The 23320-nt window shown below is 44.2% G+C and overlaps 1 protein-coding gene across 2 annotated transcripts in view; it reads right to left on the minus strand.

Moving 5' to 3' along the window:
• The window catches only part of iqsec3b (IQ motif and Sec7 domain ArfGEF 3b), a 37622-nt gene extending 15213 nt beyond the window's left edge, over window positions 1-22409 (minus strand). The window contains exons 1-7 of one of the 2 annotated variants that reach the window (XM_033634840.2): window positions 21495-22409; window positions 14821-14895; window positions 9770-9887; window positions 8302-8703; window positions 5136-5863; window positions 4263-4424; window positions 1200-1322 (exon numbers count right to left, since the gene is read on the minus strand). In XM_033634840.2, coding sequence (XP_033490731.2) covers window positions 1200-1322; window positions 4263-4424; window positions 5136-5863; window positions 8302-8703; window positions 9770-9887; window positions 14821-14895; window positions 21495-22345 — 2459 coding nt within the window. In that variant the 5' untranslated portion in view covers window positions 22346-22409. The remainder of the gene's footprint in view (window positions 1-1199; window positions 1323-4262; window positions 4425-5135; window positions 5864-8301; window positions 8704-9769; window positions 9888-14820; window positions 14896-21494) is intronic. The other variant, XM_033634839.2, reaches the window with a different exon arrangement.
• Between the last annotated feature and the right edge of the window lie 911 nt (window positions 22410-23320).

A 23320-nucleotide genomic window follows, 5' to 3' on the forward strand; every position in this document is an offset into this window, starting at 1 on the left:
ATTATACTAGCAACTTAGCGTAATTCAGAGGGACAGCTTAGTTCATGAGGTCAAAGGGGCAGTGGCTAAACTCATGGTGGTGACATTGTTGATAATCCTGAGGCAAAGAGCTGCACATCAGCAGAGGAAGATTAAATGTACAGCGCAATGCAACAATTACTCTGAAACAGAAAACAATGATGGCCATTTTTATTGCATTTTCAGTCCTGGGAGCAATCTTTGGATATTACCAGGACATTTCAAGGACAGTGCCAGCCAGAGGATAAGGAACCAATTGCAGCTCCTATTTGTCTGGTCACTTCTATCTGTTTTTGCCTCAAATACTTTTCAGTCAGAAGGTAAAACAGCATCATAAAAACCTGTATCTGTCCAGTTTGTTGGAGGCAAAGTTAAACAGTCCACTTTAAGGCACAAATGGAGTGTGTTAGCTACAGTGGGTCTCTCAAGGTCCTCTTGGTATTAAAATGAGTCTTCTTCAGCAGATATGCTCATAAATTTTAGTGACTGGGGGGCAAGAGTCAGCACTGACAAAATGAGCAGAAACCAGCTCAGGCTAAAACCTCATGAGCACCAAACTTGCATTTTTACATATTTATGTGTGATTTTGGATGGAAACAGGCACACAACTGTCATAGACATACAAACAGCCCCGAGAGCCTCAAGATTTGGCCAGAAAGTGTCATCCAGGGGAGAAAGTTATGAAATGGAGCATCTATTTTTATCCCAATGGAAGACACACTGATTGCCTGCAGCTCAGATCACTGCTATGATTGGCTGACAATCAAACACTGCTGAGTTTAGTCAAAGGTTACAGGCAATCAGTGTAATTTGTTAATGATACACGGCTTTGGTTTCCATCAGAGCCTGCCGCAGTGAGCTGGCAGAACCAGTTAAACACATACAGTTGTCCTATTACTATGCCATTCTGGATACATCTGCTACCCCAAGGCTGTGAGATGAGATCATAAATTACTTTACTGTTGTACTGCAAAATATGTGAGCTTACATGTCATTTGGGCTTTTTGTTTTGCCTGGGTGGCCACAGGCAAAAGCTCTATTCATGCAAAAAAGTTTGGAGTGCCCTTACCAGCCCTGCTCAGTCATGTGATGGACTGTTGTTGTGTTGAATTGTGTTAAAAAGTGAACCCAGAGCCCCGTTAGTCAACGACGCCTGGTTGTGAGTGACTTGACAGTCTCACCTGAAGGCTTCGATGAGTCTCTCCACTTTCTGCGCTTCTCCCTGAACACGAACATGAGCCTGGAACTTTCTCAGGGCTTCGTCGAGCTCCATGCCTGAGAAATCCATCTCATCCACGACACAACTATTAAGGAACAGACAGAGAGAGGAAATAAAGAAAGCAAGAGAGACAGGAGGGAGAGATTTAGTCGTAGTGTGTCACTGTAATGAGAAGGTGAGTGAGTGAGCATGTGCGTGTGCATGTGAACCAAACTATGAGTACCCAAGCGCTGATGGCAAATCTTCCTCTTACAGTCATACCTCTATTACAGAGTCACTGACCTGGAAGACGCACATAGAGACAACATGTTTGCACACACACGTGCACACACTTTGTGCAAACATCAATGGGGAAGATGGGGTCTGATGACAGGGAGAGATAAGAGGAAAGGAAAAAGAGGGATGAGAGGGCGAAATAATGAAATGCAAAGAGCGAGGGGGCAAGAGAGAGGTACATGAAAGGCTGAGGGCAGGCTGTGGCAATGGGAAAAGTGCATCCACAAGATTGCGCGCGCGCGTTTGTGTCGACGCACTTGTGTCTATGTGTCTGAATGAAAGAAAGCGAGGGTGTGTTGCTCGTGTGTGTTCAGTGCAGTGACCTATTTCTACAGTCTCTGCAACAACCTCAGCAAAAAGCCTCTCTATCCTGGATCTCTGTCTACACTGGTTGGATGCAAAAAGGGTGAGTGTGAAGGCATTAAGTAAATGCGTGTTTTCATGGATGTGTTGCATTTATGCATGCAAGTGCTGCATGTCACGTGAGTTTGTGCGTGTGTGTCGGGTTAGATTCTACTAGCTATTTCTATTTTAGATATCTTAAAAAAACTGAATCCATAAAAAGTCAGTGAAGCAAATCTCTTATTTAATCTTTTATTTCATCTCTCCTTCAGTAGTAAAGAGCAACATACAAACATCCATTCAAAGTTCACTTCTGACCTTGCTATAGATGTACTTGGAAGCTCTGGAGTGCTACAATATGGACCCTGAGGTGGGATTTTTTTTCTTCTCAACTGCTGTTTTCAAGGTCATGAAGGAAATTTGATCATTAACTTTAAAGATGAGAAGACCTAGAGGTGCTCAGAATAATTGAAATGTTGAACATCTCTAGTTTAGTGGCAATAAAGCAAACGGTCTTTCGATGAGAACCACGTCCTGCAGAACAGCTAATGGGCCGGTTAGATTATTATGTTAAGTCCAGCAAGTCATTTAGATAAAAGTATACTTTGCAGGATTTTCCTTAAAAACAATTTATAGACCTGAAAAGTAAAAGTAATCTCTCTCAACTATCACTAGAAGTTTGTGGCGGTGTGTTTATCTGCAAAGACTCTGCCCTCCGCCTCTGTTTTTCCTCTTTTTTGCACAGCACACCAGTGAGGTTAGGGCTTTATAAAAAGGTAGCTACCAGGTGCCAGATCATAAGCAGCTGCCGTCAGAAAGGAAGGTACGAAAATCACGGACATAGCGCCAAAAAACAAAAACAAAATGCAAATAGTGAGGCAAACAACAAGCAGACAAAGCTGAGGTTGGCTTTCACTTTCCACATTGATGCTGTTCACAAACAGTAGCTGACAGCTCCTGAATAGTGTACCTTTAAATAGCGAGTAAGAGATTTTGACTTTGTAATAAGTAATCAAATCTACAACTATGAATGTTAATGAGTAAATAAGGTACTCGAATCAATCACGTCTGCAGTCATAATTGTTAATAAGATGTAAATAAATTCATTTTGGTCCAGATGCTCTGCAGCCCTTTTTTTTATCAGGTGATGGGTTAAATAGAGACATAACGTGACAGAGGGGTCTTTGTGATAAACTAAAGGGTGTCATTCATGAGGGGGAGCTTTTCACAACCTGGCAACTCAAAAGTTGTTCTGATTAAAGAAGCACTCCAGCAGTTTCACACATGAAGGTCAGTTTACTTGTCATAAGGGGTACCACTCAGCCTGGGGAAATGTGTTGCATAATGATTCCTGTGGTTCTGGAGGAGCTTTCTGAAGTTTTAGAGAATAACTCTGATGATGTCATTTGGTTCGTCTCAGTATGGGCTTGGAAATCATGAAATTATTGTTTGTAAGCCTGCGTTTAAACTGGAAGTGGAGTTTGAAGGACATGGGTGTTTACCAGACAGTCAAACAAAGAGACACTTGTGAGTTTAATTTGTAGGTTCCAATATGTTTTTTAGAGCTTGACCTCTACCGGTGATCAATATCTCGGCTGCTTTGAATTTTGACCTTTAAATTCCCCCAACTTTTATACTTCGGAAAAACATCTGAAACTGTCCCACGTAAAGATAAATGTTTATTAAAGATACTTCTGGCAAGTAGCAGGAAAGCCATAACTTGCAAATGGTTGCATATTGATCCTCCAACTTTGGCCCAAAGGCTGGGGATTATAAAAGAAAAATACTCTATGGAAAGACTTACTTTTATTTTAAGGCTTGAGATGGAAAAATATACAAAATACTGGGAGAAATAGATTGTGTATAAACGCCGCTGAGAAAAGAGTGACACTGTTTGCCAGGATGTAAGTGAAAAATGTACTGTGATTTGACCTTGTAACACCCATGACAACCTCATGTTCTTTGTTTCTTAAATATAAAAAAAAAGTCCACCAGCTTTACAGAAGTGCAATAATAAATATTTAAAGTCCCCCATTTATGGCTTATAACTGATCTATAAAGTATAAGAAATAATGTATTAACATTAATAAAGCCACTAGTTACAATTTAAGAAAATACTTCAGAAAGTGTGCCTTATAAGAAACCACTGAAAAAGACTAAAGCAAAAGTCACCTTCATGAGAACCGAGCAAACTCTACTGTTGAAGACCATGTGATGTAGCTGAACGCACCAAAAACTAGCCAGTAAGTGGACCTTGAGTTAAGATGTTTTGTAAAACCCTAAACCCTAAACCCTAAATAGGAAATTCCAATTTGAATTCAATTACTGGATTAATGAGGAAACCCAACCATGTGTATATGTGTGTGTGATGTCTGTATGTCTGCATATATAAATAATGAGGACTCACTCAAGGACATCTCTGTTGAATTGCAGCTTGCTGTTCCCCAAGAACTCTCCAATCATCTGTCTGCTCAGGCCCTTCCTCTGCAGCAGGAAGTGAGCCACCCCGATGGCCGTGTCCGGGACGAAACCACGCGTGATCAGGAAGTGGATGCCTCTCTCTGGATTCCTGTCCGCAGATAGCCAACAGCAGAAAAGCAGATAGTATTAAGAGTTAAACAGCATGTGTGTGCGATGTGTATGTGCATTCAAGCAGATAGGTGTGTGGGCCTGAGTGAGAAAGAAAATGTGTAACACTGCATTTAAAAGAGAGAGTGTTTAACGTGTGTGTGTGTGTGTATAAAAGGAAAGTGAATGTGTGTGTGTGTGTGTGTGTGTGAGAGAGAGAAAGAAAGAGAGAGCGAGAGGAAGAGTGCATTCATGCGCAAAAGCTGTTAGCTCTGGACTTCTGGATCAGACCCACTGTCACTGATGCATACGAGTTAATTTACTTTAATTTGTATTAACCAATAGTAAGTGCAGGCCAACCGTGGGCTCTATTTATAGAGACTGAGAGGCTCTCACATTGTTCATGACCTCCTTGACTGCCTCTCCTCTTCAACCGCATTTTCTCTCTTTTCTCTCTCTCCTCTCCTCTCTCCGTCCCCCGCCCTCCTCTCTATGTCTTTTTTTTTTTCATTGACATCACAAGATGGCACTGAACGCGCAGCTCCTCCCAACAATCACAAACACTAATGAGCAGCTGCTTAGAGCAGTTTTACAGGGCTGTTGGAGATTTGTTAGACACAAACAGTATTAAGTGTACTTTGAACCCTGAGCCAGAGGGTGCAGAAATATTTTGCAATTTCTTCGTGTGTGTGTGTGTTGCTGGCCCACTCACACATTGAAGAGGTTGAGTCCTATACGGTAGAGGCGTTTGCGGTGTGTGTCTGTGGATAGAGTTGGCGAGCGGCAGGAGGCTGGATCCTGGCAGCGGTCCCTGGGCAGAGAGACGACGAGGGCCTGCAGGGCCTCTGGGCTCGGCCCGCCAGGGATCTGCTGAGGATGAGTGTAGTGGTACTGCTGGTACTGGGTGTAAATCTGAGCAGGTTGCTGGTTAGACTGGGTTGAGGTGGAAATAGAGGTGGAGGTAGAGGTAGAAGTGGATGTGGACCCCAGTCTGTCTGAGCCGCTCTCCCCCTCCGTTCCTACTCCTCCTCCGAGAGCTGGCACTGCTGAGCCCCTCCTGGATCCTGGATCAGCCATTTCCAGCTCCTCACTGGGAGGAGGTGCGGGAAACTCTGGCTCCTCTGCGAGCTGGCCATCCCCTCCCCCAGCTGTCCCACTCACAGAGGTCTTCCTACTGCCCGGCTGTCCCCCACCTGCATTGCCCAGGGAGGTGGTGGTTGTGGTGGTGGCGGTGGAGATGGTGTAGGAGCTATTGCTGTCGATGTGAACAGTGACATCCCTGAAGGCCATGAGCAGCGAGCTGGCACTGCGGGGCAGACAAGCGCTTTCAGCAGCTGCTCGAAGGGCCCCGGGGTCCATCAATAGCCCTTTCCCATCTCCGCCCTCTGACAAGCTCCAGCCACGAAGGGCATCATCAATTGACTGGGCCAAGGAGTGAAGCTGCAAATATGATGATGACAAAAACATACATTTCAAAAACAATGATTTAATAAGGACAAGAGACATGATTCATGTGTGGAAACATTTCCAAGTTGTGGCTATTTGTAGGACCATTAGAAGTAGATTAACAGTGATGGCGGTGGATTATTGAGCAGATTCAGATAAAACTGCTTATCAAGCCAGTGGGGCCAGCCGATGTGGTGGAGTCTCAGCAGATAAATAAAGATAAAAGACCAGGTCAGGCTGCTGAGTCTTTGCTTGGGTGAAGGAGTGGACAAATTTAAATTTTGACCTGCACTAAAGATGAAAAGTCAAGGGATCACCAAACACATTAAGATTCATCCACTGGGCACCATGAATGTCTGAACAAAGTTTCACGGCAATTGGCCTTTTGATGAGCCCCGCCCCTTTGTGAGGGTCCGACAAGCTGTCAGAGTAAGCATGGAGCCCACACTGTAACTAACTGCACTCCCTGAAGAAATATTATCATATTTTTGGACAAATGAAACAGTGAATCCAGAGAGAAGCAGACAGAGGGGTCTACAGTCTGTGTTTGAAGGATATATCCAGGATGTCAAACTGACTCAGCAGCAACAACAGGTTAAAAAGACAAAGATAGTTAGAAGCTAAAGCCGAACTATAGGCTACAGATCACAGTGTAAAAGTGAACCACCAACTTCACTGATATTGAACCAACTATGTGGCATCGCAGTGTGTTCAGATTAACGATATTTGGCCTTGCCACCATGCTGCTGCCAGCATTTGGACCTCCGCCACCAGACAGGCAGGGATCTCTGGGGGAAGTCAAACAACGTTCATCTGCACACACTGTGATGCCACACAGCTGGTTGAATATCAGCAAAGTTTCCCTGCTTCCCTTCACTGGTTCCTGTACAGCAGGGTCAGTCTTTTTGCCACTGTTATAATCATTAAAAAGCAAAAGCAGCATGTGTATACATTCAGTATCCTCAGTAGCTAGCTAGCTAACCCTACACTTTGCAGGGTTTGATTTTGGTTTTGGAACAGGGATGAAACGTTGATCTTTTTCCAATCTCTCCAGGTAACGAGTATCATTAAAACATGACGTGCCCCAGGCACAACATTTAGCTCCAAATCCACAAAACCAGCCTGAAAATAAAGGAAATCTGAAACAACGGCATTAGAGTCAATGGAACACAGCTGTGTTGGTACTACGTTATGATTGGCCAGTCTGCGCCTGGGGGCGGGACTTAGCAAAGGGTCAGTTGACATCACAGAATGAAATGCTGGCATTGTATAATTCTCCAAACCACAGATATGTAACATCTGTGGGTGTCATATGTGTCATATTAACATTTCTAAAGTGACATAGTTGAGTTTCCCGTCAGGAGGAAAGAGGGATGGTGGATGGCGTGACACCAAGGTGAGGCCGGGTATTTTGACCACGTCAGGACATTTCCAGCTGTGTTTGTGGCGACCAAACCAGGTATTTTAAGCCAAACCTTGGTCTTTTACTAACCTTACCCAAGTGATTTTTTGTGTCTAAACCTAACCACACATCAACAGCATTGTCACAACATATAATTGAAAACTGAAAGGTCAAGTTGAAACATATGCGCTACATATGAAACACACACATTTAACATATTCATAGTTTGCAGAAACATACAGTGCCAACATTTATTCTAGCAACTGGGTTGGATTCAGCCCAACTGAACAGCTGAAACACGGTTCTCTGCATGTCTTCCCGCAGTATGCATCAGGTGCTTCTCAGTTCAAGGACAGCAAACTTCTTTTTTTCCTTGGACATTGTTGAGATATTTCAGTTCAGGCCATAATGGCGGGCCAGCTGACTAACATTTCCATTCCCACAGACATGCTGCTCATGTGGCTAAAAACCATAATAACTTACATCTAAAGGAAAAGGGACATTCTTCCAAGGACAGCAATGTTCACATCTTGGCCAGAGAGGATGGACAGTTTGAAAAAAGCGTGAAAGAAGCCACCTACATCAAACTGGGATGACCATCATTAAACAGAGGAGGTGGCCTATGACACCACTTACTACCCACTTACAATACAGTCTTGGGATCCCTACCCAGAAGACTTAACACCCATTCTCAACTGGACCCATCTAACCCTAACGACACACATGATGGCCGGGTGGGTCAACGACATGTGACCCCAAAGACTCTGTAAGGGTTCACACCCACACACAGTTGAAAGCCTGAGACTCCGCACAAGTCCATTAGAACTGAAGAAGCCTCTTGGATGAAGGTGAAATGCCTTTAAGAAACTCAAGCAAGTCCAGCACCTATGATGACAATGACCTGGATGACTGAGAATCTTCACCAACAAGTTTATGAAACCTTATGTCTTGATTTTTTTTTTCCTTTGGACCTTTTCTCCCACTTGAATCAAATTTATGGAACTGTAAAATGAAAAAAAAAAACACTCACCTGTTCAGAGAAGCAGTCCTCCAGCTGTGTGAGTGTTTGTCCAGGGGTCTGAGGTGGGGCTGGGGCTGGAGCAGGAGTGGGAGCAGTTGCTGAGGCAGAAGCAGGAGAAGGGGGCAGAGAAGTGGAGCGACACGGGGGAGGAGGTGGAGTTTTGGAGCGTAAAGGTATCTGTCCTCCTCCAGGATGCAGACTGTAACTGTGTCTCTGGGCCGTGTTACGGTTTCGGCCTGAAGGGCTGGGGTGTCGCAGAGAGATCCGGCGTGGCAACTTGCTCTCCGACAGAGAGTTACGGATCTTCTGGAAGTTTTTGCTGAGCTGGTACTGACGGAAGGCTGTCTGGATACGTCGGGCTGCCCGTCTCGCTATGAGATGGCCTCCATATTTCTGCTCCAACTCTTCTATCTGGGGAGGGGGAGAGAGTGAGGGGGAGTGAGTTTAAATATCAAATATGTTTACAAGACTCACTGAAGACACTGCAAGAGTCATATTGCAAAGCACACAGCAGCCACGGAAATATATTTATTCATCCACCAGCAGGCAAATATCATGATGCCATTTTGTGGCCATGTCCAGAAAAGATCAAAAGGCACTGCCTGATTCATGAGATGCACACTCAAACACCTTTCTTCTCAGAAGTATCCTTCTTACTTATCTGTCCACTCCTTTAAAACTGGCAAGGGTTTATGGCATTAGAGCCAAAGTAAACATCATCTATCATCATTCAACTGCTAATACTGGCTGAAGGGCCATGGGAAGGAGGATGGATGGGCTGTGACAAAGGTGATTTTGAGAAAATGAATAGAAAAGTAAACACCCGCACAAGCCTATTTCTGTTCCGTTTGTTGGCAGAGCAGCTCAGCCCAAAATCTCAGCTTCCTCCAGAATTTTGCCCTCCTATATTTTCAGCAAAAGGGAGACGAAGGAGGGGGAGTGGGAGGCGAGGGAAGAAGAGACAGAGAGGGAGAAAAGGAGGACAGCCACACATGTGCCTCTGTGTGTGTGTGTGTGTGTGCGTGAGTCTCACACAAGCACACTCACAAAAAGAGCATATACACACACACACACACACACACACACACACACATACGGAGACACTCACACACACGCACTCTTGCACTGCAGCAGCAACAGCAGTAGCAACAGCAGACCCTTCAGCAATTTGGTATGAGAAATAAAGACATCTCCAGCCGCCAGGAGCAGTTATTAGCTGTTACCATGACAACCTAGCATCTTTTGCGTTCCTGTCGCTGTGGCACTGGAATCGCTGGTGTTCTTTTTCATGTCAACACAGACAGAAATAGATCTGAATGGGAATCTTTTTTGTCACGCAAGACACAATGTCAAATGATCATCCTTCACACACCTCTTCACACTAAAACAGGTAGACGAGCCAGCGTTCACTCCATCCCACCAGGTGCTTACGGGCCCACACACACACTTGAAACACAAAAAAAAACGAAAGACATACCTGTTTGTTCTTATTCTCCAGGGTGATCTCGTACTCGCTGGGTCCCTCTCTCTTGGTCCCCTCCACTTCCTGTCCACAACCAGAGGACGTTCCATCCTCCAGGCTCAGCATCTGTCCACTGTCACGGAAATAAGAACGGGGAGGCTATCAGTCCTCACTACTGACCTTCAAAACTCAACCGTTATCTCAGTGGCAGGTCATCAGCTAAGCGGAGTGTGAAGAGGTTCATGAGAGAAGCAGCAGGTGGAGAGTGATGTGTGGCTGCGGTGGCTCGGGGCGAAGTGGACTGAGTTTACGTGTCTTGTCCTATCTGGTCAGATCTGTGGTTCCAGTGCAGGTTGAAGGAGTGAAAGTCTGGATATGTGAGGGGAGAAAAGTGCTGTGTCCAAAATCATCCCCTCCTTCACTTATTTAATATTTCCTATTAGCATTACACCGTTTACTCTATAGTAGGGCTCCGAGCATCAATATATTACTTACAAATTAATCTGTGAAAAATGCCAGAAAATACTTTTTAAAAATGCTCATCACAGTTTAATTTGAAATTTTCAGTGCCTGAAGAAAACCTCCACATTTTAAAAAGCAGATAATACTGAATATTTAGCATTTTCCCATTAATAAACCTTTATGATTAATCAGTTATTAAAACTGTTGATTCATTTTCTATCAATCAAGGGATCCAGTTCTTCCCCACCTTTCTTTGCTTGTGTCCCTTTAATACCAAGTAATATCACCTTGTGAATCCTCATCACAGGTTGCGTGTCTAGCAGCTCAGTCAAAGAGTGATTTTTTTCTTCTCAGATTGTTTCATTTGAATAATGAATGAATTTAATGTTTTAGAGGCCTGAGGAGGAAAAGCTGTATGGTATTTCACACAAAAAAAAGAAGCAAAGATCGGTGAAAAGTCTGCAAAATAAACATGGTTGTGTGGGCAGATTTTTGTTCTTTTATTATTTTCTCCCTGGGAGATCAGCTCGCGAATCTTTGAGGGAATCCAAACGTCCACGTTGGGAGTTTTAAATTTTTGAGGGCAACTTATAGTGCATTAATGTGACACTCTCCAAATAAACTTAATTTATAGAGCCATGCTTTGAAGAAATCTTTTTTAGCCATTGCAAACTTCACATTGCCAAAGCACAAAAAGCAAAACATATACACACACAAACATTTTCATCATTTATGTGGTTGCGATCTGCACCCAGACTGGACATATCAGATCACTGCCAGATCAGTGGTTCCCAACTGGTCGAGCCCTGGGGTCCGGATTTCTTCTGAGTCATTAGTTCAAAGTCCACACAGTTTAATATATTCACCATGATTTTTCTGTTCAGCCATGTTGTTGAGCTAGTTTGCTGTCTCTGTTGAGCAGCTGTCCATCATCCACTTACTCTACAGTAGGAAACACCACCTCAAAATAAAAGCTCTGTGCCAGAAATTCACTATATTTCAAAATAAAGTGTGTGTTTTTTTCACAAACTTGGCACATTCACAAGTCTATTGCGGTCCATTGAAGGGATAGTGCACCCAAAAATGAAAATTCAGCCATTATCTACTCACTCTCATGCCAACGGAGGCTCAGGTGAAGTTTTAAAGTCCTCACAACACTTGTGGAGGTCCAAGGGGAGAGGGGATAGCAACACAACTCCACCTAATGGAGGCTTACAGCGCCCCAGATTCAAACGTCCGAAAACACATACAATTGAAACCACAAAATATCTCCATACTGCTGCCCGACATAAAAAGTTGCTTGGGAAAATGTCATTTGAACTCTGTTTTTAGCCTCATTGTAGCCTGTAGCTCTAACTGCTTCTCTGTGCACTGGGTTCACGTGTGTGTGCTTATGCGTGACCAGTGAAAGCACATGAACACACATGAACGGTGCCCATGTCTCACGGTCTCGTGCCGGGGCTTCGGGACACTTGGATCACTACGGACGAGCAGTATGGAGATATTTTGTAAGCCACCCATTAGGTGGAGTTGTGTTGCTACTCCTCTCCCCTTGGATCTCCGAAAGTGTTGTGAGGACTCTAAAACTTCACCTGAGCCTCCATCGGCATGAGGGTGAGTAGATAATGGCTGAATTTTCATTTTTGGGTGCACTATCCCTTTAAGACTGGACTTGTGACTGGGGCTGTGACCAACCAGTTGGGAACCGCTGTGCTAGATAACACTGTTTCAACTCTTAAACTTTGTATTTGGACAATCAATAAAAAGAATAGTGGAAAGTATATATTGTACTAGGTAGGTAATGGAGAATGATTTTGGACACAGTCCTGGAGTTGAAAGATTGGTTATTTGATACACTCACAATGTTTCGCCACTGAAATCAGTGCTGATTTTGTGCATGAGACTCCAAAAGCTGCCATGTTTCCATGGCAATGACATCATTTGGATGAACATTTCAGCGGAAGTTTGTGATGAAAAGTATAACTTTCTGAGTCTCCATAGATTACTCTTTCATATTTTTTTCTATGTTCTGCTGCTATAGGGTTATAATATAAAAGCAGAATGAGTTAGTGATGTCGTATACGCAAAAACACTGGAGGCAAGACAATAATAGACGGACTATCATATCCTCAAAGTCAAACATGACTGGCAGAAAAAGTAGGGGAATAAATGAAACAAATCTGACTCCACAGATATTTAATAAACAATCTTTCCTATAACACAGCAGCAGCTGGAAGCAAAAACAAAAGTATATTTGAATCTGACTCAGAACTCAACAAAGTCGACTGTGGAGGCTGTCCCACCACTCCTGGCAGAGCGTCCCATCCTCTTATAATCCCAGGTGTTATCCACAGATTGAACAATGTTTTGTTTTTTTTACAGGACAGCATTATTGAAATTCTGAGAAAGTCATGTAAGTCTTACCTAAGCAAATTGCTGCCATGATACAGCAGAAATTGTCCTTTTTACCCAAGTTACGTTGCAGACAATTTAAGCTTTGCTCATTTTAGTCATTTTTAGAAAAAAAGGAGAAGTAAAGTAGCCAACGTCTTTGGCCTCACACCGCCTCTAAAAGATACAAAACACCGCCATTCAGCACCTTTTATATAGCCACGCAGCACTGATGTAAGCATAGAGGTATGATCACACCCTAAGAGGTTTTATAATGGTGTGCAATTATGAGTGTGTGTGTGCGCTTGCTGTTGTGTGCTTGTGCAATCTTTTTTTCCACCCAGATAATGCTTACTCTAATAATTTTTTACACGAAAGGGACTAGTGCTAAACAGGACTGGGGAGACTAAAGAGCCTGCTCATGGTTAAATAATGAGTGCATCACTAAAGTTCCTCTTTGTTTCCTTTGATTGCTGTGAAAGCAAATATTCTGCGTTCCCCAGCCAAAAGTCAGAGATAGGGGCCAGAGCAGCTTGGTCATATCTTTAAAAAAGAGATAGAGAGAAAATAGAGAGGAGGAGAGTGGAACCAGAGGCTGAGATAGAAACAGAGGGAGGAAACAGGAAGATACAGAGAGACTGTGTTGGTGTGTGCATGCTGGAGGCTGTCTCTGTCAAAAACTCTATTAAAACACTGCCATGCCCCTGCGCTGCATCAGAATACATTAGAGTACATTAGAATACATTAGAGGATTTAAAAGCAAGAGTCGAGCTATTAATGCATCTGGACAGCAAAAGCCTCTATAATGATATGGCCGCTATACCCTCCCTCTCTCATCCTCTTTCCCTCCCCTCCTCTATTATACACACACCCACATGCTCACATACGTAGCAGCAACAAACACACCAAGCACACACTCCCGCTCGGCCTGCCTGTGTGACGTCATGGTGGAAGAGAAATGAACATCTGTCAAATCGCATCTCTCAAGGTCCCTCTGAGACTTATAGTACTGTACAGCCAGGCTTAACAAACACACACACACACACACACATAGACATGGCAGAGAAAGGCACGGCAGGTTAGGCTAGAGGCGGATCTCATGGCATCTCTTGGGAGGTTTGCGTGCTCCAATAGATTCAGCGGATGACAGTAAGTGTGCAGAGAGGTGTTGAGGGTTTTTGCAGCCACCAGGCACACACGACTTCATGTGACGATGATAATGAGTTACGGCGTGACACGGCTCCGATGCATCTCATCATCTCAGGTGGGTGTCCACTGCCGCTGTGCCATTAGCCCATCCAATCAGGCCCGTGTGTGTGTGGATGATGATAGTTAAGTCATCAGATCAGAGAAAGGAGAGGGATTCCAAACAGACAGATGGTGATATTAATAAAACCAGAATGAGCAGGAGAGACTTGATAAGGAGGGATGAGATAGAAATAAACAGAGAAATAATGAGTGGTGATGCATACAGAAACAAACAACACAACGAGGGGGGAAGATATAACATCAGATGAAGACACACAGAAAGTAGACATGACAGGGAAAGACTTGATTTAGAAACAAAGTACACAAGGATTAAACGATGGGAGAACTTCCAGAGGAGGGCAAACAGTAATCATTGAGAAACATGACAAAATCAGCTTTTACAACAGGGCTGTGCTCATTCAAACATCCCCAAGTGAAATACGTTCACACCCCCAACACAAAAAGAGTCTCAACAAACTCAAACAACAAACAGACAAGCTGCCCACACAAGAAACAAACAGCAAAAGTGGATATACAGTAGATCCTCAAAAGTTCTCCTCTCCAGTTACTATGGTAGTGGTGGCAGTTGCGTCATTACTGGGTTGCCATGGGCACTTTGATAGCTGCAATATCACTTCACTCACCCCCCTTCTCACCCTATATGTGAATCACCCTTGAGGCTGTAAGATCTATAGGTTTGTTACAGAGCATTTAACTCTCTCGCTGTAACTCCAGGCTCCATAAAAACCCCCAATTCACACTCACATACAGTAATGTGCATGCACTAACGAGCATGACGAAAAGCCAGCGTGTGGACGTGACTCAGTTAGATGACACATGTATGGATAGTGTGTATCCATACAGAGAGACAGGAAGTTTTCAGCAGTTGAAAGAGCTCACTGTCTGCAGAAACAAACCCAGGAATAAAAGTGCCTGTGATTGGTGCGTGTGTGACTCGGCCTTACCCGGATGAGCCAGTGGTGTCAGCCTCTGGATGTTCAGGGGCGGGGCAGCAAAACTGATGCAGCACGGTCTCGCTCCTGAAGGGCAGAGGACAGAGAAAGAGAGGTAAGCAAAAGTGGGGAAGGAAAGAGGAGAAGCAGACTGACTTGGAAGGACAGCGTATCATTCAGATATTGTTGGCTGTCCCTGCATGTTTGCCTTGTTTCCATATTCCTCCTTATGTTCATTCTTAGCCCAACATCCCAAAAGACCCTGAAAGACTCTCATTAGACTCTTCTGGATTATTTCCATGGCTTCTGTTTACTACTTGGCACTCATCCCGGGGTAAATACCCTATGTAGGTCAATTCAAGGCTGAGAACGCTTAGATTGAGTGCGAGTATTTACAGTATATGTTTGTGTGTCCGGATATGCTTGTTTAGGCCTCCTCCACTGCAATTCACCAGATCTGTGGTGATTTAGCACAATTCCCAAACCTCATCTGGACAGATGGTTACTCCAGCTCTGTTGCCTGCTCTGTTTCTTCTTAAGTTCGCCTCTCTCATTTCTCTCTCATACATTTTACATTTACATCCATATTTTAGGCATTTCACTGGTGCTCTTATCTGGAGCAATTTAGACTGAAAAGAAGAACTAAGAAAAAAACAAAACAAGACACATCCTGTTAAAGTTGGTGCTCAGATCGACCCTTTGACCTTCTAGATCCTGACACCTTCCACCACCAGATACATAAAAAACAAGCATGATGACAACTTGAAAGAATATCTCTGAGGTGCTGGTGTGAACGTAGGTCACGTTAGGTCCTTTCACAATGAGCTGAAAGCATTCGGTTGACAGTGAATTTTTGTGGCTACGCTACAGTAAGTCTTCTGACCTGGGCTCAGCATATTGCTCGTGACAAAGACCCACAGTGACAGCCAGTCAGAGTCAGTGCGAGGCTCGGAGTGACAGCCCGTGCTATAAAAAGCTACCTTTTCACGGCAACTTCCACTGACTTAGAGAGACGCTGATGTTTTTTTTCTTTTTAAATACCTCTGATAAACAGTCCTCACAGTTGGTTTATATGAATAATACTCCTCCATCTGTTGTAACACCTACCACCACCACAGACACGTCTCATACAGACACATGCATTCATACTGTACATGCATGAATCAGTTGTTCTTGATTTAGCAGCATGTCTGCTGTTCATTCATTCATTCATTTTCCATAACTGCTTATCCTGTTGGGGGTGGCAGGGGGGCTGGAGCCTATCCCAGCTGACATTGAGTGAGAGGCAGGGTACACCCTGGACAGGTTGCCAGACTATCACAGGGCTGACACATAAAAACAGACAACCATTCACACCTACGGACAATTTAGAGTCACCAATTAACCCGCATGTCTTTGGACTGTGGGAGGAAGCCGGAGCACCCAAAGAAAACCCACTCTGACACGGGGAGAACATGAAAACTCCACACAGAAGGGCCCCCCCTTCCTGGGTTCGAACCAGGAACCCTCTTGCTGTGAGGCGACAATGCTAACCACCACCTAATTCTGGTATTATTTGATTTAATTTTCCCTCTTCTCTACTCTATAAACACAAGAAAGAAAAACCTACAAAGAAAGATCCAAAAGTAGACTTTTTAAGTCTTTTCTTTTAGTATCTGTCAGAGTAATAGCCCACATCACAGAGCGAACACTGCTTCAATTGTTCAGTCTTTATCCACCTAAAAAAGGCCCACCCAAACAAAAATCAATATCACCTTTAGTGTATGCTATATTTAGACTGTTTGCACCACTTTACCTTGCCATCAGACAGCCCTTTCTGACAGGGAGAGCTTTCAAATCCACCAGACTCCATTGACAAAAACATTCATTTTTAATCTCGGGAGTTGCTGGTCTACTGCTGCCTTGATCAGTTAGTGTGTAAAGTAAAGAGGTGAAAAGCTTTCCAAATATGGCGTACACTTAAACTGATATTGATATTTTCAGGTGGGTCTTTTTGGTGGCTAGAATCTGTTTTGTTGCAGCCCCTGTTCACAGCAGTATATTGCTTAGCTTCCCTGCCAGTGTATATTGGTTTATCAAAGATGCTAGAAATGCAACACAGTACATAAAATAAGCAAAACAGACACATCAGACAGCTCTCTAGAAGTAAAGCCAAAACATTATTATCACCCCCTTGGTGGCTGGCTGCAGTACGGGTCATAAAGCCGCCACCCTCCAGGTTAGTGGATGGGACATGGGCCAAATTAAAACTTAAAAGAATATGCCCAATACATTTTTTCCAAAAATGTGTTTGTTCATCTTATAACTTTGGTTTTAAATACTTATTTGATGAGGGCTTGACATCATGATTTACAGCTATGTGTGCCAATCGGTGTGCTCAGGTGTTTGGGCAGGAGCTCGATACCACACGATACCACACATACTCTGGCTCCATACGACGTCACCAGTGCAAGATGGCAGCGGCCTATCTGGCATATTTTGGCTTCATTTTTGTACAGGGGGTAAGTGGAGATGTGTCATCCATCTTTATGCAGTCTGTGGATTTGACCATTGTGTATAAAAAATATAAACGTTACAGTTACAGTACAAATGAACAAACAAGTTTCTCTTTACATATCTCTGCAATTCAAAACAATGGCCAGGTGTTAGCGCAATGTCACGTTGATATATAACCATGGTTGTAGAGCGTGAAATAAAGACCTTCAGTTTTCAATCTGTGATTTTGAGTGATTGTCTCTTTAACACAGTCCCTCATCATTAAAGTTAATGAGTGTAAAACCACCAGAAAACAAGTGTTGGAATTTTTGTGAGCTACTTTGGAGCCCCAAGTGGGGTCTCCACTGCAGTACCTGCCTTTTATAAGGACTTTATTTATTATTTTATTAGGATTAATTATTCTTGAGAAACTTGCAGTACTTCTCTCAGTCGACAAGCCTCCTTTTAACAGCTCCCAGGGGTTTCAGAAGTCTCTAAAAAATGTTGTGATTTTCAGCACACTTATTTTCTTTGTTGTGCTTTCCTCCACCGTGCCTCAAACACCGGGACCAGAGAACCAGAACAAATAAAATTAACCACCTGTAATCAATTACGCTAATCAACATCAATCAGCCAGACTCTCATGCGCCCTCCTGGTCCTTTTCAAACATGCTTGTCATTTACTTTTTAGTCTCTTGATGTGTACATAAAGGATTTCCTTGTAAGAGATGAATTAATTTCTTTATTTAAACAAAGATAAGATAAGATAAGATAAGATAATCCTTTATCAGTCCCACGGTGGGGAAATTTGCATCGTTACAGCAGCAGAGGAGATAGTGCAAACAAAAAGCATCGGTAAGAAGACACAAAGCAAAGTAATAAATGAGCATCAGTGACTAACATAAAGCAATATAATAGAAAATAGTGGGAAAAAGCAAAATATAATAGACAGGCTGAATGGCTGAGCTCACATAATAATAAACTGTCTGGCTTTAGAAAAAAAATCCATTGAATTGTTAACCTTTTAGAGTTTATACATCTGTTCAATCTCATCTTTTCTTTATATTTATATAACTCCCATACATTTGTGCAGTACAAATGTGCAGGAGTTCCTCCACTATGTGTTCCAGGTTTTGGGGTCACAAGGTCAAACTCGACTTACAGAGGCGAGAGAGCTGACAATAAACTTAAGGCCAAAATATAAAAGCACTGAACTCGCAAAGCCGTTTTCTGCTCACCGTCAGTTTAAGAGATGAATTATTTTTCCAGGCTGGCATAAAACAGTTCAGCCCCGAGGAAGAGGCCAGGCTGCTTGGGTCCCTGAGCACACACACACTCATACTCATACACACAAACACACACTCAACGGGTCTGTCCATCTGTCTGTACAAGACACACACAGAACGGCCATCCGCCTCCAACAACGCTTACAAAGAGAACAGGTGAATATTTCAACAGTACATGCCTCCTGCTGTCGGCCCATGTTTTCTCTCTCTGTCTCTCCATGCCCCATCCTCCCTCACACCATCCCTCTCCTCTGTCCTGTTTTGTAAGAGTGCTTTAAACGCAATGCTTTTCATCAGCCAGTTATCTAGTAGAGAGTGTAAGGAAAGGGGGGGGGGGGGGGGGGGTTGACATGAAACAAGATCAGCTCCATTTGGACTCGAAACGTTGCCAGCACATTGTGTGCACCTTCCACTGCGCCACAGGATGCCACAGCCTGTCCCTCTGTTGTCCAACCTATCTTTTTTGTCCGCCAGCGAGATAGATAAACTGAGGAGACAGCTACCTCAAATGCTCCCTTTTCATCATCTCTGTTTTGGTCTCTCCCTGTACCTGTCTCACCCTCTCTGTGTACTGAAACCCCCCGTCTCTCCTATTCTCCCGTCGCCACTTTCTCTGTCCCCCCCCCCCCACATCTCTCTCAGCCGTCTTCCCTTTCACTAGTCCGCTCCATGTCGGCCTCGAGCTCCTTCCTTTAGACACCTCCGAGGGCTCCATCAAAGACAACGACTGAGCGTGCATCTCCCTCTCTTTCTATCTCTCTGCCTTTCTCCCTCCTGAGAATGGCTGATTACCGTTCGCTCCATGGGCTAAGTGGGGCAGATAGGAGGCTCAGCTGTAGAGAGACAGAGAAAGAGCGGAGGAGAGGATCCTGTCTCTCCCCCCCATAGGACTCATCCACGTGCACTGACATCACTGACAACAATGCAAAGCACACAAACACAGTCACAGCCAACCCTACGCAGCCCACAAGTTATTTAACTGCAGGGCAAAGAAACCCGGGCTCTATATAGACTTAGATAAACACTCAGATAAAAGCGTACAGTGACATGTAGGAAGTGTGAAAGCAAGTGTGCTTACACATGCACCTACACAGACATATGCCCAACAACACACATACAGTTTGTAAAAGCGAAACACACTGACACCCAAGTCACTGACAACAGCAAAAGCGAAGGGCAGATCTGATCTCCAGTCAGCCGCAGACAGAATGCAGCCGGCAATGACAGGATGCTGAATCCTCTGAAAATGCAAGTGAAAGTCTGAACTCCCCCTCACTTGATGGGCCTGCCAGAAGCAGAGCTACAAATTAGGTGTTAAGCTACTGCTCTTATCCAGAGCGACTTAAAATCAATGAGCAGGTGAGGATGGAAGGTTGCATTCAAGGACACATAATCAGGAACTGCAGGAACAGGAAGCCCACTCTGCAGCCTGTAAAGCTTTGATCAGGCCCAAAAAAATCAAGCTCGACCCTACATGAGTGCGCATTTCTGTCCAAGACCGACTCGAGCTTGAGCCACAGCAGACGCTTTGGGCCTGGGCCTGATTAAAAACCTGAATTTCGACAGTTTTAAATATTATTACAAGCTGAGGGCTGACATGTTTCCTTGCACCACTACTCCTTCAGCCTGATCAACTGGTGGATGGCTCTGCTGTTTTCTGCCTGCAGCTTTTATAATAACAATTAATTCATTGTAATTTCTTCCTCACCAGTTAAACTAATTTAAATTAAGAACCAGTGGTGTTACACTGATGCCTGTCAAAGAATAACAAATAGCTGCCGCAGGGTAAGCTCTCTAGAGGGTACAGCTCAGGTTCCAGGCAAGGCTGTAGAGGAGAGCAACAGGCTCTATATTCGCACACTCATGCAAACACACACACACACACACACACACAGCTCAAGAGCAGTCAGTGTTAAGGTGTGGCTGAATCAGTCACTGCAGGATCAATATATCAACAACTCCTTTTTTTTTAGGTTAGATGTATTCTACACGCCTCTGCTCCTCTCAACTCCTTCTCTGCTCTGAGTTGCTCCCATCAGTGGGGGTGGAGTCCCAGAGAGACCAATCAGGACTCCTGCTGGGATACAACTTATGAACAGAACACACACACGCGTGTGCACACACACAGAAAGAGGGAAAAAAAGAGAGGAAGATGGGTTTCTCTCATTAGGTGATGAGCTGATGTACCATGAGGCTGTGGTGCCAAGCAGGGGGTGATGGTGTGTGTCTAAGTGTGTGTATGTGCGTGTGTGTGTGTATGTGTGTGTGAGAGAGCACACGTGTGTCTCATCTAACACAGCAACATCAGAGGGCCAGAGGTCCCGTGAGAGTTCACAGATCCCGTACAGTAATTAACAGAGAAACCAGCAGCACCGCGGACAGCGACGCGCGGTGTCTCAACAACGCACGTGAAGCTTGCTCCTGTCTCGAGGTGACATTGACCGTTGTGCAGACCGTTTGCAACACACACACACACACACACACACACGTATAGGCCTACAGCTGTTTGTTATGTAATGATCCAGTGATCGTGATCCAGTTTCTCATTTAAATAATCCACCTCTTCCTCTTCTGGCATAGTCCTTAGCGGACACACACAGCTGAAAATTGGAAATTTGCAAGCGCCTTCTTCATTAATTAAACGCCTCTCAATCTGTAGGACACGCACACGCGCGCGTGCATGCTCCAAATTATACTGCCTTAGACGGATACAACACAAATACTATGAAGGATTCAAGACAGGCTACTATATCCAAGGTAGGACATTGGTTTAGGTTGATACTGCAGAAAATCCAGTACCCTAAAATGTCATAAAAATGTAAAAAAAAACAAAAACATAAAAATATTCTGTGATATCTGTTTTCTTTATTTGACTATTTTTAGGACAGACACACATGTGCAAACAAACACATAACCTCTACTCACTCGGATTTCTTAGCCAGGGCCAGGGATCGACACAGGGTTGTGGGGGTCATCGGAACCAAAGAGCGGCAGCTTTGGTAACTTCCGCCGTTTTCTGGGTCACTCTCAACCGGAGAAACCGTTGACGGGTCAGCCGGGACCAGCTGCATGTCTCCCGGGTCCATAGGTTGGGGAGGCGACGGCTGGACCGCCGGAGCCGCCTCGACTTGTGCTGGTGCAGCAGCAGCATGGTCTGGCCCCACACTAGTCTTGAGCTGGGGCTCCTGAGGGTGGTGGTGTTGATGAAGGCTGGGGTCGGGGTGATGGTGGTGGTGGTGATGGTAAAGATGCTGCTGTTGTACCCTGACATCCCGCAGGTGCCTGTTCTCGCCGATGAGCTCGTCCACCCGCCGGTCCAGCTCCTCTATCCGGGCGCGCTGGGTCTGGATGAGACTCTGCTGGTTCTGGACGATGGTTGTGAGCTCCCGCAGGTACAGAATCGCCTGCACCGGGTTTTCCAGCAGGCTGGAGCTCATCATCATACCCAAGACGAGAGGAGAGAAGAGAAGGAGAGGAAATAAGAAGCTGGACTGACGGATGGACGGACAGAGGAGATGCAAAATTTCCGTGAGTGCGGATGAGAAGGTGAAATGTCCTTCCGCTCTCCTCTCCTTGATTCTGCTCGGCTGTGGATGAGGCTGCACCGACCGAGCCAGCCTCCGCTTCTCCGGTCGTTTCCCTCCCTCCCTCTCTCTCTTCCTCTCTCTCTCTCTCTTTCTCTCCCACTGCGCTGAGTGGTGCTGATGAGAGGAGCCAGATCCAGATGTGACAGGAGGGAGGAGGGGAGCACAGGCGCTGGAGGAGAGATGCGTCATTACGCACAGGCACGAGAGAACTACAGAGCAAGCACGCACCCTATAGGCAAAGAGGTTCTCCTGTCTGGTGGACTGCATTTAAAACCTGAAGATGCATTTGTAAAAATCTGAAAACAGGAATTTTGGACCTTTAAACACTTCAAGAACTGCTACCTCATTCCCATGACATGTTAAGGTAAAATGGGGCAGCTGAAAGTAGTAAGGAACAGTCATGTTTGTTTGTTTGTTTTTTTAATGGTTAAATCCATTTAGCAGTTCAGCCATTAATCAAAGAGATCATTCATGTAACATGTGGCTATTTATTAAACAAGATTGTCTAACTTTTCTGCCATGCTTTCCCTGTTTTTGTTATTTGTTTTGGTTTTTTTTTGCTGGACTATTGTGGCTGACATGGACTCTATACATCATCTTTAATATTTCATAAATGACAAAAATACTAAAATTGTCTGCAATATTACTGGGTGCCACACATTAGCATAACTCATGATTTTATGGCACCTGGTAGCCTATAAACACGCTGTTCCATTTTAGCTTACTGTAAAACTTTAATTAAAAGCCCAGTCCCAATTAAGCGCCCAGTCCCTTTTAGGGCCTGTCTTAATTAGACGTCTGGTCAAATTATGTGTCCATTCCTCGATTACTGTGTAAGTTATTCATATTCTTTTGGTCTGTAAGGGTCCTAAGTTCGAAGGGCTCAAAAAGATTTTTCATAAAAATGAAACCAAGTTGTGAGTATTGTTTTAACAGGAGAAATTGGTGTTGTGTCGGTACACCGGGTGCCATAATCCCCAAGTGCTGTAACTCTCTCTGATGTGCTGTCTTTTGGAGTGAGATCAAATAGATGATTCATAATTGATATATTACTTTAAATCTAATTTTGATACAAGTAATATTCATACTGGTTTAAATAAACAACTTGATTGTGTTTCCTGATCTTTGCTGAGCAACAGTTTTGTGTGAAAGCAACTAAAGGCC

The sequence above is a fragment of the Epinephelus lanceolatus genome, chromosome 5, assembly GCF_041903045.1.
Source record: "Epinephelus lanceolatus isolate andai-2023 chromosome 5, ASM4190304v1, whole genome shotgun sequence".
Lineage (NCBI taxonomy): Eukaryota > Metazoa > Chordata > Actinopteri > Perciformes > Serranidae > Epinephelus > Epinephelus lanceolatus.